The sequence below is a fragment of a genome, unplaced genomic scaffold, assembly GCF_019419815.1.
Source record: "Pyrus x bretschneideri cultivar Hongxiangsu unplaced genomic scaffold, Pyrus_bretschneideri_v1 Contig8, whole genome shotgun sequence".
NCBI classification, from domain to species: domain Eukaryota; kingdom Viridiplantae; phylum Streptophyta; class Magnoliopsida; order Rosales; family Rosaceae; genus Pyrus; species Pyrus x bretschneideri.
This window is the reverse complement of record NW_025999820.1, coordinates 7,100,415-7,118,978: the sequence shown is the minus strand read 5'-3', so window position 1 is coordinate 7,118,978 and position 18,564 is coordinate 7,100,415. Positions and strand designations below refer to the sequence as shown.

At 38.3% G+C, this 18,564-nt stretch overlaps 4 protein-coding genes across 9 annotated transcripts; 1 reads left to right on the top strand and 3 right to left on the bottom strand.

The window, feature by feature from the left end:
- On the top strand, positions 1–1,579 carry LOC103941517. 4 transcript variants are annotated; one of them, XM_048575292.1, is made up of 4 exons: positions 1–200; positions 317–390; positions 690–761; positions 947–1,579. In XM_048575292.1, exons 2-4 carry the CDS (start codon positions 325–327, stop codon positions 1,223–1,225), a joined length of 417 nt encoding a protein of 138 aa, XP_048431249.1. In that variant the 5' UTR covers positions 1–200; positions 317–324; the 3' UTR covers positions 1,226–1,579. The 4 variants fall into 4 exon arrangements, with proteins under 4 accessions (XP_048431249.1, XP_048431250.1, XP_009349996.2 ...); XM_048575293.1 differs by having other exon boundaries at positions 3–200; positions 693–761; XM_009351721.2 differs by having other exon boundaries at positions 4–205.
- A 209-nt stretch (positions 1,580–1,788) lies between these two features.
- LOC103947501 (sulfite exporter TauE/SafE family protein 3-like) lies at positions 1,789–5,182 on the bottom strand. Of its 2 annotated transcripts, none has more exons than XM_009358416.2 (12): positions 4,780–5,182; positions 4,505–4,664; positions 4,213–4,413; positions 3,982–4,046; positions 3,694–3,733; positions 3,496–3,563; positions 3,278–3,364; positions 3,065–3,115; positions 2,703–2,924; positions 2,369–2,462; positions 2,152–2,292; positions 1,789–2,049 (listed from the first exon to the last, which is right to left on the bottom strand). In XM_009358416.2, exons 1-12 carry the CDS (start codon positions 4,999–5,001, stop codon positions 1,967–1,969), a joined length of 1,434 nt encoding a protein of 477 aa, XP_009356691.2. In that variant the 5' UTR covers positions 5,002–5,182; the 3' UTR covers positions 1,789–1,966. The 2 variants fall into 2 exon arrangements, with proteins under 2 accessions (XP_009356691.2, XP_009356692.2); XM_009358417.2 differs by having other exon boundaries at positions 3,496–3,557.
- Positions 5,183–6,712: 1,530 nt separating this feature from the next.
- Positions 6,713–12,332, bottom strand: LOC103947502 (U1 small nuclear ribonucleoprotein 70 kDa-like). 2 transcript variants are annotated; one of them, XM_009358419.3, is made up of 10 exons: positions 12,079–12,332; positions 10,878–10,992; positions 10,678–10,757; positions 10,508–10,583; positions 10,355–10,419; positions 10,199–10,261; positions 8,680–8,761; positions 8,440–8,602; positions 8,099–8,170; positions 6,713–7,770 (listed from the first exon to the last, which is right to left on the bottom strand). In XM_009358419.3, the coding sequence occupies exons 1-10, from the start codon at positions 12,178–12,180 to the stop codon at positions 7,035–7,037; spliced, it is 1,554 nt and encodes a 517-aa protein (XP_009356694.2). In that variant the 5' UTR covers positions 12,181–12,332; the 3' UTR covers positions 6,713–7,034. The 2 variants fall into 2 exon arrangements, with proteins under 2 accessions (XP_009356694.2, XP_009356693.2); XM_009358418.3 differs by lacking the exon at positions 12,079–12,332 and adding an exon at positions 11,255–11,397.
- Positions 12,333–14,675: 2,343 nt separating this feature from the next.
- Positions 14,676–18,413, bottom strand: LOC103947503 (proline-rich receptor-like protein kinase PERK4). The gene is made up of 8 exons (XM_018647514.2): positions 17,666–18,413; positions 16,745–17,263; positions 16,371–16,457; positions 16,185–16,255; positions 16,019–16,095; positions 15,658–15,802; positions 15,379–15,540; positions 14,676–15,240 (listed from the first exon to the last, which is right to left on the bottom strand). Exons 1-8 carry the CDS (start codon positions 18,345–18,347, stop codon positions 15,007–15,009), a joined length of 1,977 nt encoding a protein of 658 aa, XP_018503030.2. The 5' UTR covers positions 18,348–18,413; the 3' UTR covers positions 14,676–15,006.
- Positions 18,414–18,564: the final 151 nt, after the last annotated feature.

Here is an 18,564-nt window from a genome sequence, read left to right as displayed (position 1 = left end):
AGGTAAGTCATTGGCGCCAAAGTAAATATTCCAACTCCATTTCCCGCCAAGTATTTATTTATTTATTTAGGATGGTAGTCTTTATACAATTCCATCATGTCGGTGCTCACTCTTTCGCTGTAAGTCACTGAAACCGCTGCTTTTCTTCACTCTTCCGCCGCCGTTTCTCGATCACTCCGGTTCTCTCTGAGATAAAACCCGTAAGGTTCGAGTTCGAAATTCTCACATTTTATGCTTTTTAATTCAACTTTTTGTTAATTTTTTTGTCTAGTTTGTAATTTTTGTTTTGTAATTAATGTTTGTTCCTCGCTTGTAGACTTTGCAATGGCGACGAAGAATGACGATGCCTCCTCCTCAGCAGACTCTCCGGATCCGGTTCTTGAGGATGAGGTTTGCTTTCACCTCTGTGTTCTGTTTAATCTAACGGCGTTTGTTTCTACATCATCTCTCCGTCGCTCAGTTTTGGTTCGTAGGATAGGATCAATGTGGAAGAATTTGGGTGAACATGTGAAATTTCCGAGTTTTTGTTTTGCCGTTAGACATTGATATTTTGACGCGCACCGTGTGCTCGATCTATTGTTTCAGCGAAGATGTGATGTCTTAGTGGTGTGGTTTATGTTGGATTTGATGAATTGGTCTGAATTGTTTCAATCTAATAGCGGTGATGTTTAACATTTCGAACTTTCTAGCAGCACAGAGGAATTGTTGACGAAAAGAGAGTTCGCGATATGAAAAGAAAAGCTTCCTTAAACTACTATGATGTAAGAGATTCCGTGCTTCCTTTACTTGCTTAAACTTTGTATCTTGTTCGATTGGGTTGGGTTTGTAGATCGTAGTTATACATGGATGTTCTTGTATCGTTGTAAAGTTAGATTAAACTGATATCGTCGTGATTATTATTGTGGAGGGTTTTAGTGGTCTGATTGCTCTTATCTCTTGTGCTAAGTGGCCTATTGAGAAAAAGGGTTCCAAGAAACGGAGGACTTGCAACAATGAATGTGCAAAATTGTCGGAACAAATTGCTCTCCAAGGCGCAATGATGATCGAGATGGCCAACAGGAGATATGAGGGTAACAGGTTAAGAAGTGAGATTAACACGTTAAGAGATGAGGTTGACATGTTGAGATATGAGGTTGACACGTTAAGACATGAGGCAACTCTAAGAGAAATGGAGCTCCAGCAACCGTTAGACCATGTCTGTAGTTACAAACGTTGTGTTCCCTAATTCAAAAGATTTTTGAGGCAGGAAAAGAGGAACGTTATGATGAGAAGAATGCGTGAGAGGAAAGACGGAACTAGCAACATGGATTGTTTAAATGAGTAGGTGATCGTTGATTAGGTTGCATCAATAGACCTGCCCTTTTATTTTCAACTTTTAAGTGCAAATGGTTCTAAATCACTGTAATGAACTGTGTAAGTTGTAGACTGTTATGTACTTTTCCGATGTAGGGTTTTGGCCATTCATATTCATGTTTTGTATCGAGCCACACAACCCCAAGCCATATCATCTGTAACCTATGTACTCCGGTATCATAACAGAAACTTTGACGAAGAAAAAATCATGTTGTGTTGCAGCTGCTTTTTTTGTATTAGTTGCAACCGCTGCTGCATTTACTGGTCAGCAATCGTGTAGTGAGAAAGATAATTGCAGTCCTTGGGAGATTATCCATCGTCATCTACATTCTAGCCTTGGCAATTTTCTGGCTGGGTTGGGTGCGGGACATTTGTGGCTGTTCGATTTTACTTACAATCTCCAAGATTCAGTCACGGACTTGTAATGCGCAAATATTAGAAACTGATCGGAACAATTGATTGTTTAAAAGTCCAGTACATAGATAGCACGCAACCTTTGCCAGAAAATTAATGGAAAAATATACAAACATATATGAAAGGTAGATTGAAGTGTGGATGTAGTTATCTTGGGTTGAGAAATTCCACGGCAATAATCGAATTGCACAACATATCCTTAAGACGGGATACAGAAATTTTCAAATCCCATGTACTCTTGATTCTCCATCTTCTCAACCATGTTTGCTATGCCCACTCCGCCTGAAATATACATCAAAACAAAGTTACGCGTTGTTGAGAGGAAGTGCTTTAGGGCAGTATTAATAAATATACGCGTGTTATAATTCGCGTGATAGTGGTTACCTAAGCTGATTGCGCTAACGAAGATTGTCAAAGCTAGAATGAAGATGATGATGGATGCTCTGCCAAGGACTGCAATGATCTTTCTCACTACATGCTGACCAGTAAATGCAGCAATTGTTGCAACCAAGACGAAATAAGCAGCTGCAGCACAGAGTAAACTTGAAACAATTAGTTTTGTTTTCCGGGTTTATCTGGAGTTAGATTATTGCTTGCTTACCATAGGGGACCGGGAAACGGTTGAGAAGGTAATACTGTACAACTGACATGGAGGATGAGAATAGCATTGCAAAGGTGGATGTAGCACTTGCTACCTGCAATAGAAAATGATATAAAAATTCATCAATCCGGTTTCATTTTTCTGCTTATTTCAGTTGCAGCAGAGATTTTCAGTTCACGACATTTTCCGTTATGATACCCGATTATGTAGGTTATAGATGAAATGCGGCTCAACACAAGCAGTGGATGTGAATGACCAAAATCCCATATCGAAGATGTACGACAACAATCTACGAGTTAAAAGTACGTGGTTCACTACTCGCATCGAACTATACCTGAGGAGGAATTCCCAATTCAAGAAAAAGAGGTCCCAAGATGAAACCGCCTCCCAAGCCAAGTAGTCCACCGACCATACCAGCTACAATTCCACAGCTGCAGTAGAGAAAAATCTGATGCAACTTCCAGTTTGTGATTTCCTTTCCTTTTGATGCGATCACTCTGGTGCCTTTGCGTAAGCATATGGCTTCGAAGAGCGTTACGGAAAGTGCAATTGGTACCTATGTATGCAATTATAAAACAATTATGTTTGAGCTAGCTGATCATCATTGGGGAAAATATGAGTATTAAAGTTCATATTTCATGTTTCTCGAGTTCTTAGGAGAATTCTCATACTTACTACTCGAGTTTTTATCGTTACCTGCAATGAGTTCATGATCCAGAACGTGGTTGAGCAAGTTTCGGTATATGTCTGCATAAAGATTCAGATAGTTTCATTCAGTAACAAAAGTACAAAACCATTGTGCTTTCGGAATGAAGGCAGAGGAATTAAAAATATGAAACTTGTAGCTGAAGAAATCCAAGGTCTACTAGCTATTGACTAGATTGGTAGTAATGATCAGATTAAACCAACCTTAACAATCTGGACAATAAGAAAAGCCACCCAGACATACATGAGCAACGATAACTCTTTCCAGTAAATGTTTCGCGTTATTGGTACCTGGATAGAATTGTTTATAAATTCAACACAACAGCAACTGAAAAAACTTGAAAAATTGCAGATAACCAAGAAATTTTCCGAAAGAGTACTGCGCAAGAGGTCTAATGATATGATTGGGAGTGGGGACTCACCTCCTCATCTTGTGATGAAGCTGGACCACTAGGTAGCGGTTTGTAGTCTTCCCCAGAACCCTCTGCAACTAAGGAGGTTAGTTAGCACCATTGTTCTCAAACATATGCAGATGTATAGATATTGAATAAGTGTTTACTATTATCAATTTTCTTTTGAGTCCTTATTTGGATGTTTGGATGCGACGAATGAGCACTCACCATCCTGTTTGGTCTCCGATTCTAACATAGTTTCTGCTTCCTGAAAGTCAGTAAAACATCAGATTCCTCGTTAGTAGGTTGGAAAGAACACACTCACTGATAGCTCTAGAAATAGCTAAGTGGAAAGGGAAGTGATTTTCATACACTTCTCCTTCTCCACCTCTCTTTATTTCTGTCCCTTGATTGACCTTTGATTTATTCAATCCAAAGGTCAAGAAATATGGGAAGGTGCTAAAAGGGAGAAAAGGGTTATGTGCGGAAATCATTTCCCGTGAATAAATATCTTACCTTCTTCATCATTGTTTCCTTCTTCCATGTTTCCACGCCTTTCATCAAAGCTTTTGCTGCTGTACCTGCCACAACTCGGAAGAATATCTATAAGACTATTGGGAATGCATAGATATATCGAAAAACTTTGATCTGCTTCTCTTTTAGCAGAGTTCATATTCCATTTGATCATATCACTATTCAAAGAAGACAAAACTGATAGAAATCCATGTTCGGAATGTTACTACATACCTAAGAAGAGGATGATAAGTAGAACTGTGACCATCCAATCGGCAAACACGACGTTGAAGGCAACTCCGATGCTGATCCCTAGCATGAGCATGGGCTGAAAGAGCAACGCCAGATCATAATCTATGAGGGGCATGTCCAATGTTGGGTGCCTAAGCCTCAAATTGAAGTATACTGTTGATCCTGCAGCCCCCATTATCATACCTGCATCACCAAAAGGATGCCAAACAGTTGATTCAAGATTAAAACTTTAGATTAACAAAGTTAAAGGAAAGATTGAGAGGTGATTACTGACACTTGGAAATCGCGGTGGAAGACTTGGGATCGAAGCCAACGATCAAGGCGAGCATTGGAACAAAAATTCCTCCACCACCAACACCGCCAACACTACCCAATGCAGCACCAAAGAATCCAACTACTGAACCTACTACAATTTTCCAACCAAACTTCATCTCCTGCTCAACCAAAATATACACATACATGTCAAAATTCAAATAAAACCACAAAAGCCGAAAGACATATCTGTCTTTCCGTCTCTTTCGGTGTGTAAAGAGAGATTGAACAACTCACAGGCCAAACAGGCTGATAAGAAGAACCTCCAGCCTGCCATAGAAAATTAATCACTCTCGCAAAAATTGGTTCTTGCTCAACAAAAATTTCCGCCTTGATGATCTCGTCTTTCAGAGGCCTTTCTGCCCTGGCAACTTCAGTGAATACTGCCCATGCTATTGCTAATGCTGCTGCTCCTGCTGACATTTTTACTGCCCTCTGAGTGAACATGTTTCGAGCCATTCGGGTATAAAAAAGATGAAAATTTGATAACAAGGCAAGGAAGTTATGAATCTCAGAAGCTATTTTCTGTATGTATATTTCTCCAGTTGAATTTATTTTTCAACTCCTCTTAAAATTCGTGTTTTTCAAGTGCAGTGTAGGGGTGGAGGAAAACATGAAGAATGCCTGCTCCCTACATTTATAATTCTTCTCTCTATTTATTTGCATGTCCTATTTACGCTCCCATTTGGGACCCACAAATCATACATACATACATATATGCATGCATGCATGCATACATACATACATACATACATGTAATATATATATATATATATATATATGAGAATTTGATTTGAGCGTGTCGGCATACTGTTACGTGGTGTTACTAATTCACGTGTTATAATATAACTGGACTAAAAAGTTGATATGAAACAATTAAAAGTAAGGTGTCATTAAATAAATTCACGTGTTATAATATGAGTTCATTGATAATATCACGTACCGTTGTTTTTGGATTCTCAATCATTCCAACTTGAAATTGATGAAAGTGAAAGCTGATTGGAGAAAACACCAAATGCACTCTCTAAACTTTGGTAAGCAAACTTTCACATCTTTTGTGTCTTTAATTATTTTATCAAGGATTCAAGAAAATAATAAAATGACAATAATCCCTTCATTTCCTTTGGTAAGTGAGAATTACTAGTTCTTGGTAAATTTAGTGAACCGGTCCCAATTTCTGAATCCCATGTTTTCTCGTCCACAATCCATCATCTTTCTGATCTTGAAGCTTTGTAGAAGTTCAAGTAAGAGGATATGATAATAACAAGTGGGTTCACTCTCCGTTTATGGGATTACAACGATCGACCAATTGACATGACACATAACAAGAATTTTTTATTTTACTAACCATAAATAAATGAGGTTCAGGTTATGTTCTCCCATATATTGGTTTGAATTTAAATAAGTTGAGATATGAGTTAGTGCCCGAGCAAAACAGTGACTAATTAGAAATGTAAATACATGACATCACAAATCAAAACATAGTCATTGTTACTTGTTTTCTAATCAAGTTGCTCTGTTGAAATTTTTGTTATTTTTACCACAAAACAAGAATATCGGCTTCCGAGAAATTTCCGAGAAGCGGCTTCCGAGTAATTTCCGAGAAGCGGCTTCTTTGAAGCAGCAGTGGCTGCACGAACAAGCGTTAGGCGAGGCGGTGGTGCTCTAGTGTCTAGTCTGTCTATATGAAGCTTCATCGCTGCTTCATGGTTTTTGGCTGCTTCTTTGCTCTTTATAATCTCACCCCACAACCACTTCCAAACAAAGAAAATAACGTTTAACCCTACCTTTCAAATGAGAATGAAAACTAATCACGCTATGGATTACAATGCATATTAGTGCGTGAGTAGTTTGGGAGCCAACCTGAAGGCATTCTGGCTCGTTGAAGAAGAGGGACTTACATGGCACGAGTACTATCCACTAATCACAATCTTGTGAAAAAAAAAAAAATCAAAACACATGACAATACGTGATTAACTCACAATACCACAATTCCCGTTCACAATAACAGAAAGTAACAGTGGCAGGTAACAGGGAAAACATATTTAATCGATGCAACGATTGTGGGTGGGCAACGATAAATTTTGCCTAAAAGAAAACCAATTCGGCTTAAAGTTGGACCTCATACCATTCCAGCCCAAAATTAACAGGATTTTCAAGAGAAATAAAATGTCACAAGAAACAATTAATTCTCACAAATGTGATAAAAGGTTTACATAGAGTTGAAATCTCTACCTATTTCCACCAGCACAAACGTTCAAACATTAAAACCACCCAACAACACACACAATATTTCCAACTTAAAGACATCTTCATCGCAAAACATTTAAACACGGTCTCTAAATAGGATTTAGACGAAAGAACGAGAAAAATAATATAGCAATAAGATCCACACTTCTGCATAAGACGCAATCTCGAGCACTGATCAAACCAAGTAGAGTGAATATCTCACCAGTGAGGTCCGGAAGCTTGAGAGGTTTCAAATTTCAGTCTTAATACTCATTGTAGTCTCGAGATAGTGATCTAGATGACCTCTGATAATCTCGCTCGACATCTCCACCCCTCTCCCTTTCACGGGGATCAGCTGGTGCTTGTTCATAATGGTAATCATCCTCTTCCATTCGATCATAGCGATCATGAGCACGGTCAGGATATTGTTTGTAGCGGTCATCATCATGCTGGACATCCAATTGATCATACTGGCTACGATGATGCTCGTAGGGCTCAACATCATCATCTGGCTCTGAGTGCCTATGGCCATGCCCAGGTTGTTCAAACCAACCCTGGTCATCTTCTGGGGCAGTGTGGTCATAACCCCGCTCCCGATCCCCATGTCGGACCCTCTCATGTTTTGATTCAATACGGTCATGCGAACGGCCACGGTCATGCTCAGGTTCCCCAACTTCGTAATCCCTCTCCCTGTCTCTAGAGCGATGATCACGATCACGCTCCCGATCACGGTCTCTGTCTCGATCACGACCATGCTCATAGTCCCGACCACGATCCCGTCCTCGTTCACGAGTACGATCCCGATCACGACCACCACGATCTCTTTCCCTATCCCTGTCCTTGTCCCTGTTTCTATCACGATCTCTGTGGTGCCTATCTTCTCTGTGATCACGATCTCTAGACTTGTCATGGGAGCGTTCACGAGAGCGCTCGCGGGACTTCTCCCGTTCTCTTTCCTTTTCTTTCTCTTTTCCTCTTTCACGGGATTTTTCTCCATCCCTGAAAATCATTTCACTCAATATCAATCACACAGAAAGCAAATACTGAAATTGCATCAATCTAAGAAAACTTAGGCAACACCTACAAAGCATAACAAATGACAGAACAAAAACTTCAAGACTATTGTTGCAAAACTTTTACCTCTCACGATTACCTATCATTATAGCATACAAGTAAAAAGCAGTCCATAACCATTATGCAGCACGTAATTTCTTCTTTTGGTTTTTTATAATTAGAATCCAGTTATATTATTTTTTAAAATTTCGTGTTGAGTTTCACTACACCTAAAACCTTTAGACAGTGTGCACAACAATTTGGAAAATCTTACAAGTCTACATGTCGCTCCTCGCGTGCCCTTGGCTCCTCAGACCGGGGTTGTCCTCCAGATTGTACTTGCTCCCTAAGCAAATAATGATGAATGTTATAGTTAGCAAAGACGCCTAGAAAATTATATGAGAAAACAAACTTAAACAACTAAACACATAGAACTTGGAAGTCAACAAAGAAACAGTAAAACAGTTTAATATTATGCTGAATTACATAATAGGAAGACAAAGAAACTGCTCCTGAGATACACTTAAAAGATAAATTCTTGTAACAAAGTAAGTGTAGAAGCACGTCAGTTTTCCAATGACAGAAGCATGGAAATGTTGGAATCGAACTACATACCTTCCAGAATATCTCTGATTGACATCTTCACCTCCAACTCTGGTAGTTCCAAGCCCACCACCCAGTCGGCGGGGTCGCCAATTAGGAACTGTTCTACCACGTTCAACATCAACAAGTACCCTTCTTCCCTCAATTTTCCTCCCATCAGCTTGTTTGTATGCAGCTGTGACATATACAGCTAGCATTAGAAACAAAGGACCAATCACAAGGTAATTTTTAGTGCATAGTAATAAGGCAAACCTTTCATGTCCCTTGTATGCATGTATTCAATGAATCCATAGCCTCTAGGCTTATTTGTTTCTTTGTCAGTGACCAATCGAACCTGAAATCTCAAATAATAATAAAATTAATAAACCAGATAAATAGACAATTCAGATCTTAAGCAAAGACTGCTCAAGACTAAGAAATATGCATAGATGTTTTAACATTTACAACAAGGCATCATACTACAAAATCTTAAATATTGAATCCTAAATGGCACGGCAGACAGGCACTATGCCTCTTTAGCCGTGCTCACCTTTAAATCATACAGCTTCCATCGCAAGATGCATCACCACCGGCTAGAGTTGCAGAAAAAACGGACATTTGTGGCCAATTTACCAGTTGGATAGACTATTGTCCCCTTACCAGGGAGATTTTTTAAATAATAAAAACTTATAACTACTATTGAAAATACCATGACATCAAGCTGCTGACGTATCTTTTCTGAGAGCCTTTAAAGCCACAAGTAAAAGTTTCAGCAGGAAATGCACGTTACTAAAGTTCAAAGATGAAAGAAATGGTAATACTCCCTACATGATTTACCCAGTGCAGGGAAAAGAACAGAAGTTGGGGACTCCTTTTCTTGCTTGAAATAAAGGCCAAAAGACACAATGCATCACTGCTCTGCTCAACTTATAGTAATCAGCTTTGCTATGCAGGATGAAGCATCTTTGAAGTTGGATAGGGATAAATTATGGAATCAAAGATACCATATGTGAACCAATTACCGCATCTTACCAGGGATAGTCTTGGATGTTAGGACTTAGAAAGAATATATATCCTATGAAAACCCATTTCCAAGATCTCTTAAACAAAACCACATCAAAGAGGGATCTATGAATGGAGCAAACCAATATGAAATTACCATAATACTTGCAGTGACACCTGTGTTAATATAAAGGCTGCTGTGCAGGACGAAACACCATGTTTGTAATCAAGTAGGTAGAAATCAAAGATATTGATGAGTGCTCACTGCTTACCAGGGAACTTCTTCAACGTTAAAACTTAATGCTAATGTCCCTAGAAACACCCAATTCCAAGATCTCTATATTAAACCACTTCAAAAAGAGAGCTATGGAAGGATTTAAACAAACCCGCAAGACATTACTGGTATATTTGCAGAGACACCTGTAATAGTAATACAAATTTGCACCGACTCCACTAACACTAAAACTAAATCAGAGAGAACAAACTTGAAAGGCGTGATGATGCATTACCATTTATGGTAACGGCAACGTTTACGTCAAACAAGTTGGTTGAAAGGTGGATTTTTCAAATTCAGTTTTTCATGGATAAAATTTGTAAATATGTACCCCATATATCTTTTGAAGAAAATATGAAAAAGGAAAACAATCCTGAAAACCCTGAGACTCCAGCATGCTTTTTTAAATTGAAAGATTAGAAAATCTGCAATTTGTAAAGGGAAATAAAGGATAAGCTACAGCACATGTGAACCTCTTACCGAACCCCCTTAGGGTTTCTCAAACAAAATACCTACCCGCTTGATTGGACCATAAACGTCAAACTCCCTTTTGATTCTGCTCTCAGTTGTCTCATAATTCTGCAAGAATACAGGGAAAATCACAAGTCAATCTTAACGAATATGAAGAATACGAGAAGGAAATCCAAAACTATACAAAAAAATGTTACTTACGAGCCTAGCAACAAACAAAGTCTTGTATGGATCTCCAGAAATACTCGGGTCATTATTTGGATCATCTGCACGAAAACCGATGTTAGGAAGACAAGAAAACAGAAACTCCAAGACTCCAAACTCTTACAATCAAGAAAAGAAGGAGGTGATTACATTTCTCTAACTCTTCCGCAGCCTTTGCTGCACCCTTCTCAAGCCTTAACTGGTGTATTCGAGCCCTTCTTTGTGTCTGAATCCCACAGAGCAAAACAGATACATGTCAGTACGAACAAAGATTTCATAACGCTAAGTCCTCATACAAGTGATTCAAGTAAAAACCTTACAGGAGTTTCGCCCTTTCGGACAGGCGGATTATACTCAGGATCTCCAGGCTCCGCAAACTTACTCACAAATTGCGCTACCCCTTCATTATCCAAAAATAAACAAAAACATTAATAAATACTAGTATAAAATTAACAGCTACAAGACAGAAATTAATACCAAATTGAAACCAATCAACGCCCATTTAAGATGGTAAACAGACCTGTCAAAGGTGGGCACTTTTTCTTCTCCGGAGGCGGTTTGAAATCCAACGGCGGTCGAGGCTCAAACAGCTTTAAAAGGTTGGTTGTTAGACCAGTGGGGTGGCTCTGCCCAATCTGCAAACGAATTTTTCCAAATCAACATCCCTTACAAAATACATCCAGAACTTCACAATATTTACAAAATTACCAATTACACACTGCCCAGATACATCGAAATTTGATAAATCAGGATAAAATTACAGAGATAAGTCCAATATTTAACTAGGGTTTTTCTAAAAACAAAGAAAATCGCATAATTAATCAAGCAATTTGAGAATAAAAAACTCGAGCTTTAACAAACGTTTGCGTGAATAGCATAAAAAACCCTAGGACGAACCATCTTGAGCTGAAGAACATTTTGGCGGTTCTGGGCCTTGGTTCGGCCCTGAACGGCGGCGTTTTGGCCGCGCATGAAAGCATCGTTGTTGAAGTCTCCCATGGCGAAGCGATGATCGGATCTGGGCTAGGAGTCCGAGTACTCGTACTCAGATGGTGAAGATTGCATAAATATATGGGCGATTCGGATCCGGTTGCAACAGTCGGGTCGGGGTCGGAGTCGGACTGGTGAAGCCAGATAGCGGCAGCGAAAGTTTGTGAATGGTTTTCGCGAAGGTATTTATAGACGCCAATATTGTGTGTGAGTTTTTTCGGGTAATTACATTATTTTCCCGGTATTTTTTATTCTCATCGGGCCGGAAAAGACATTTTTATTCTAGTCAATAATATCAATGTGCCGATAGATTGTGTTTACGTCAAGGGCGTTTTCGTCAATTGATCTAAATGATTGGTGTTTTAGCTACATATAATTATGATAAAAGATTTACAAATAAGACAAATTTTCAATATATCAAAATATAATCACGAAACGTTATTATTTATATCAAATCCTTAAAATTGCAGTGCTACGTGGCTTCCGATTTTTAGTATTAACAATTGGGGACACATTGGAATCAAATGAATCATGACAAAATAACAGATATAAGCTAAATTAGTAAATAGATAGCCAGGGTTTTTTTTTATTTTTTTTATTTTTTATTTCAAATCAAAGAAAATAGCATAACTAAACAAGCATTTTTTAATTAAAAACTCAGGCTTTAAAAAAAAAAAAAAAAATACTTAAACCTTCACGAATAAGAACAAGAAACCCTAATTAAGGCTAACCATTTTGAGCTGAACAACATTTTGGCGGTTGTGGGCCTTGGTTCGTCCCTGGACGGCGGCGTTTTGGCCGCGCATGAAGGCATCGCTGTTGAAATCTCCCATGGCGAATCGATCGGAGCTGGATTACGGGTATATGAACAGTCCGAGTAATCGTAACCAGATAGTGAAGATATATGAATCCGGTTGAAACAGTCAGGTCGGACTCGTACCAGTGAAGCCCGATAGCGGCAGGGAAAGTTTCTTTCTTTTTTTTTTTGCCCTTTCTGGGAAGGGTTTTCGCGAGGGTATTTATAGAAGCCAAAGTCGGGCGAAAACAAGTGGGATTTTTGATCTGAACACTATACATTTGATGAGATATGTGTATTAAAAAGTAAATTTTTTCACTATTTATATAAAAACACGTGGTATATCATTTGTGTTCCGGTGATAATGAAAAATTTTTCGAAAGGCAATTTTCCTGGTAGTTTTTCTCGTTTGGGGGTAGAATAGACTTTTTAATTTTTGGGTTACGGAAGTGGCAAAGCCCAAAAAAATAATGCAAAAATCATACTGGGTGCCGGCCCATCTTACTATTGTTTTTTTTTTTTTTTTTTCGAACCCATCTTACTGTTGTTAAAGCCTAACGTTTATTAAAATCTGTAATTGAAATTAGAGGAATTGAAGTACAGAGCAATTAGATCAATAAATAATGATTTTCATTGAAGTTATTTACTAATAATATGGAACTGGAGGGTATATAATACTAAAAACTGTTTAACTATTTTTTTTTTTATAATAACAGGGGTGGAAAAAAGCTGAATTTCAATTTGTGTTTGGTAACTAAAGAAAATCCAGCTTTTTTCGAAGTCAAGGCCATTCAAAGCAGAAAAAGCAAAGAAAAGCTGAAGCAGCAAAAATGTTGCTTCTCAAAACCTGATTTTTCAAAGTCAAGGCCTTTCAAAGCAAAAAAAGCAAAGAAAAGCTCATAAATAATGTGAGAGGTCTTAAGTTCGAATCTCATAAATGATGAGTTTGTAACCAATTTATTCCCACGTCTCCTTAGTTTTCATAATATCCTTGTATAAAAACAAAATATGTATGAAATTGGAGCATGCATGAAAACCAGATTCATTATTAAGATGCCCTATGAGATGTTAGGTTAAAATTTCAGAATAATGCGAGGGTAAAATAATAGAATTCATGATTCCTTATTCTTTATAAATCAAAATACTACATCTCCTCAAATAATCTAACGGCTTGTTTGGAAAGTGTTTTTAAATGATTGAAAACATTTTTAGATAAAACATTCTTGGGTTCCAAAAGCACTTCAAGTTCCTTTCCAAAATTAACTTGCATTCCCAATAAATATTTGTTCCAAATTTGTTTGGGAAGTGTTATTAGCACTCCTAAAATCTCATTCTACACTCCTCACAAGTGTATTTTTCTTTCTAATTATAGAAAATTTGGAGTGCAAAATGAGATTTTTGGAGTGCCAATAACAATTCCTATTTTTCTCTAAAAGCGCTCTAAATCATTTAAAAGTACTTCCAAATGAGCCATATTCCTCCAAAATCAAAAGTTTTTATTTTATTTATTTTTATTTTTTAACAAACAATAGTCTCTAAATTAAAGGGGTGGGGGAGTTGGCTAAGCCTTACAATGGGCCTACCATAATAATGTGGTTCAAGTTCGCCTTTAGCGGGAATCAAATCTAAGACCTCTTACTTACAAGTGAAGAGGAATAACACTATATATAGTATTAAGTCGCAAAAAATAATTCCTTATTTTGTGTCGACAACATATATGTTTTGATTCATCCATAGTTAATAATAAACGCATAAATAATTCATAATTGGAAACATGTTATTAATGTTTATACATACTCAATTTAATCAACTAAAGTATGAACTATAACATTTTTTTCATAATGAACATGAGCATCAGAAAAGATCTCCCTGAACCAATGAAAACTCCTAACCAAAAGATAACCAAACAATATTTGACAATATTAAAACCATGAAAAATCCCAAAGCTTAGCATGAAAAATGCAGCAAAAATTATGTTGCTTTTTAATTTCATAAAGAATTAAAAGATTACAAGAAAAACCCACGACATCAACCTCCACTAAACATTCCAATTTGTTAGAAAAATGAGGTTTTTTTGGGCAAAATATTAATTCAGATTAGCAAATCATTTGCGACAAGATCGTTAGTTGCAATTGCACCAATTACAAAATTCGTTTCCTGAAGGATATGCTTAAGCTGAGTAGATTTGTTTAACTTACTTAAAATTTAGATGAAAATATTAGCTTTAGATCCTTCGATTTGAGAATGAAACTTTTCTTAATAATATATAGTGCAAATGATTGTGATGGGAATAAACATAATTTGCCTAAAGACTAAACTAGTGAAATTTAAAACACATTGAATAAATTAAATGTTTGAGCTAAAAACACAGAGATCAAAAGTCTAGGAGGTGCACTACCTCTCTGAAAGATACCATCAATAACTTTATAATTTGTGATGCAAATAATTTTATTGAAAATAAAAATATCCAACATTCAAGGCAATTCATAATAATACAGACAATCTATCTTCTAAGTCCAATGTATTTGTACGGTATAGTACAAATCCATATTTATCAGAGAAAAGATCAAACTTAATTAAGCTAATCAAGATCTGGGTCATTTCAATTAACCCCAAAGTACACAATTACCCAAAGCAAATCAGCCTGCGGCCCGATCAGTGGCACTCCAAATCTTCAATTAACCTCACATTTTTTCAGCTTAATCACAAAGTTCAATGACAAATTAGAACAGTAATCACGTTGCATGCATACATGCATATGATCATCCTTAATTGCTTTCGTATTTACAGTTTTATCGAACTGTGAATTTTAATTATGTCCTTTTAATTCGGTATTGTTGTAGAGCATGAGGGCTCAAAGTCCTCATTTCTTGGGTGTGCTCATTTCTCTGGAGTCATTACTTGAAGTCCCGAATTCACTGCTCCCAAATTCCTGGCTTGAAAGGGCTAACTTTCTGAACTTCTTCATGTCAGCATTGTACGCCTGCGTATCGTAGTCCGAGCTTCCTCCACTGGCGTTGAACATAGAGCTCTTCCCGGGTTTTGTCCCTTCATTTAGATCATCGAGCGATACATCTCCTTCTAGTGCACGTACTATCTATTTCATTCACAAAATAAATATTATGTTATCAAACTGTCAATCTCAACTATTGGTCAAAATGAAATTTAATTTAAATCTTGAGACCACATTAATAACTATGAGTCTATGACAACATAACATGTCTGATATGTATACCTGGCTCATCTTTGCGCGCTTTCTAGCAGAGTGACGGATACTTGCAGCCGCGCACGCGACCATCCGGGCCATCTCATTGGGGTTGTAGTTATTGTCCAAACGGATATCTACTAGCTCCGCGTAATTATTATCCTCTAATGCACGAGTGAGAAGTGGTCGGGCCTGTACATTTGTGTCACATTTTGCACAAAATTAGTAAAACCTTAGTGATCATATACTCTAAATATTAAAAAAAAAAAATGATCAACATTGGAAAGGATAGAGCAAGCAAGTACTAACCCAGTCAACCAAGCTGTCGTCCATTGCATTTGAAGGATCCACTGGTTTCTTTCCAGTTATGAGTTCCAGGAGCATGACCCCAAATGAGAAAACATCAGACTTTTCTGTCAATTTTCCACTTGATGCGTATTCTGGAGCTAAATACCTGCATTATTCAGATGCAAAACCATAATTATATTTGGTAATTAGACCAACCCACTAATTAAGATGAGATTGAGTTATAATTACACAGATTGCTTGCGTAGCAAGCTACTAATAAAATTGATTCATTTTCGTATCTGACATAACCTATTGTACTATTCGAACTCAGGTCTCGAATGTAGGGGTAAAGGCTATCTACGAGAGAAGCTATGTGACATACCCGAAAGTTCCCATGACTCGTGTCGATACGTGGGTGTTATTGTCAGAGGACAGCTTGGCCAACCCAAAATCTGCAACCTGAAAGAACAGAAAAATGAATACATTAAAGGATGATCGAGATGTTGAATGATTTTGGCATGAAATTATAAACATCTTGGGGACTATACCATGGCTTCAAAGTTGTTATCAATGAGAATGTTAGCAGATTTGATATCACGATGGATGATTTTCGGGTGGCCTGGATGCAACTCAAGTTCCAATTAATTAGTAATGATGAGACTCCATATATATGTCAGACATATACAATAGTTAAATAAATGGGAAAAACGATACAAGGGCTGCGACTTTCTTACAATCTTCATGAAGGTATGCAAGCCCTTTGGCAGACCCAACTGCAATCCGAAGTCTAGTTGGCCAATCCATAGGTGGTAGACCCTTTCCTGCAACACAAAGTTTCAAAAATAGCTCAAAAGATGAACAAATACACAACCATTTAAACCAAACTTGTTGATTATCTTGTTGACCGCCTCTCAATTTTCATTTTTATAAAACGAGAGATGATCAACAAAAATGTGTTGGATAGTAGCACTCATAATAGATTAAAGTAAATTGATGAATTTGATATTTTTTTTGTTGATGATTTGTTGTCATTTAGTGTTATCAACAAAATATTGACAATGTACTAGATTGTGTGACAGGGGAATATGCTAAGTGCATTCATACTCACCATGCAAGTGATATTCCATGGTTTTGTTGGGAACAAATTCATAGACCAGCATTCTCTGCTCACCAACAATACAATATCCAACCAGTGACACAAGATGTCGATGATGAACGCGACTAATGATCTCCACCTCTGCTGCGAATTCTCTTTCTCCTTGCCCACTGCCAGACTTGAGACTTTTCACTGCAATTATTGTTCCATTAGGCAAAACACCTTTGTGCACATACCCGAACCCGCCCTGACCCAACAAATTGGCCTGATCAAACCCATTAGTAGCGGCTGCTAGCTCATCATATGTGAAGGTGCTCTTGTTGAAACCAAGTGCCATTGATGGTGAGGGAGGTGGCAATGGGGGTGCTGAGTAATTGGTGCTCACTTCACCGCTCATCGGCATTTGAGGAGGTGTTGAAGCCCAAGCACCACCACCAGGTGGTTGGTTGTTTAGCCTCATCACATGGTCTCCTTGTGGATTATTCATATCGTGCCAACTTTGTTGTTGTGTGTTGTAATAGCCACCACCAGCTGCGCGCATATAAAGTTGTTTTCCTTTATTGTATGAACAAGTCAATAAGTCTATTGCATGTTCTACGATAATTATATAATTTTCTTTTAGTTCAACCATTTCAACGTTTTCCGTATATGTCTTAAGCTCTTTGATTAGCAAGACATGAAAACAAACATTCCTAAAACACATCAAAGAATTCCAAAACTTTCCTAAAACAATCATAATTTTAGATCACGCTTATATGATCTGCCAGTTTATGTGTACATCATACCATGTGGTAAGCTAATGTGGTATGAAAATATGGTACTTCAAGCATTAGCAAAATAATGAATGACGCTAGGGCAAAAAAGGAGAAAAAAACAATGAAAGTTATACATGGATTAATGCATGGGTGATGAACGAGTTAGGGTTTGACACACCTTTAGGAGCATCTCCATAGTACTGCATATCACGTCGCTTTCTCCTTCTCTTCCTGATGCAAACCACACAAACGACGAGCAAGACAATTATAATTACAGCTGCCCCAATTGCAACTCCCGCCGCCCTGCCTTTATTTGAAGATGATGATGTGTCGTCATCATCAGAACTACTTTTTGATGAGGAACTACTAGCACGTGGTGGCGTGAGTGCACCTGAGGGAGAAGTCCGAGAACGCCCTGGATGAGGAGGCGCACTCAAAGTCTCATTTTCAGCATCTGCCGCTGGTGTCTGTTGTGCCGGTGTTGCCTTCCCCGGCGATTCCTTAGCATGAGGTGGAGATGGGGTCGCCTCTTTTGGTGCAGGTGGAGACTGGGAGCCCTGCTTGGGCGGAGGTGGGGATGATGATGAAGACGAGTCCTTGGGAGGTGGCGATGATGATGAAGACGAGTCCTTGGGAGGCGGCGATGATGATGAAGACGAGTCCTTTGGAGGCGGAGATGATGATGGAGGCGGCGAGGACGGTGGTGGTGATGATGCCGGCGTCGAGGATGGTGGTGGCGCCGAAGATGAGTCCTCTGGGGATTCCTTTGGAGATGGACCAGATGGAGATGACTTGGACGAGTCCGGCGCAGGTGGTGAAGAAGATGAAGAGTCCGGGGACGGCTCACTATCAGAAGACATTATTCGTCTCTTGATCAACCTCCGGCCAAGGACTACTTTCCCAAAGAGTTGTATGTTGTGGTGGCCGGAAACTTCACCTCTCCCAGAACTGCTCGTCGCAATGATTGAAGTCCCCTAAACCATGATCAAATTAAACAATATTTGAAAGAACCAACATTAGGTTTTGGAAGATCAATGTATCTCACGACGCATGCAATCATGCAGATGCATATAAGAG

Coding starts and splice junctions, on each gene's coding strand:
- LOC103941517 (XM_048575292.1), top strand. CDS start 325: ATGGCGACGAAGAATGACGATGCCTCCTCCTCAGCAGACTCTCCGGAT. Junction 391..689: donor ATCCGGTTCTTGAGGATGAG/GTTTGCTTTCAC, acceptor CGAACTTTCTAG/CAGCACAGAGGAATTGTTGA. Junction 762..946: donor CTTCCTTAAACTACTATGAT/GTAAGAGATTCC, acceptor TCTTGTGCTAAG/TGGCCTATTGAGAAAAAGGG.
- LOC103947501 (XM_009358416.2), bottom strand. CDS start 5,001: ATGGCTCGAAACATGTTCACTCAGAGGGCAGTAAAAATGTCAGCAGGA. Junction 3,116..3,277: donor TTATTGTCCAGATTGTTAAG/GTTGGTTTAATC, acceptor ATCTTTATGCAG/ACATATACCGAAACTTGCTC. Junction 2,925..3,064: donor GGATCATGAACTCATTGCAG/GTAACGATAAAA, acceptor TTGCATACATAG/GTACCAATTGCACTTTCCGT.
- LOC103947502 (XM_009358419.3), bottom strand. CDS start 12,180: ATGGGAGATTTCAACAGCGATGCCTTCATGCGCGGCCAAAACGCCGCC. Junction 10,993..12,078: donor ATGTTGTTCAGCTCAAAATG/GTTAGCCTTAAT, acceptor ATTCGTTTGCAG/ATTGGGCAGAGCCACCCCAC. Junction 10,584..10,677: donor TCCGAAAGGGCGAAACTCCT/GTAAGGTTTTTA, acceptor TGTGGGATTCAG/ACACAAAGAAGGGCTCGAAT.
- LOC103947503 (XM_018647514.2), bottom strand. CDS start 18,347: ATGTCTTCTGATAGTGAGCCGTCCCCGGACTCTTCATCTTCTTCACCA. Junction 17,264..17,665: donor CTATGGAGATGCTCCTAAAG/GTGTGTCAAACC, acceptor ATATGCGCGCAG/CTGGTGGTGGCTATTACAAC. Junction 16,096..16,184: donor ATAACAACTTTGAAGCCATG/GTATAGTCCCCA, acceptor CTGTTCTTTCAG/GTTGCAGATTTTGGGTTGGC.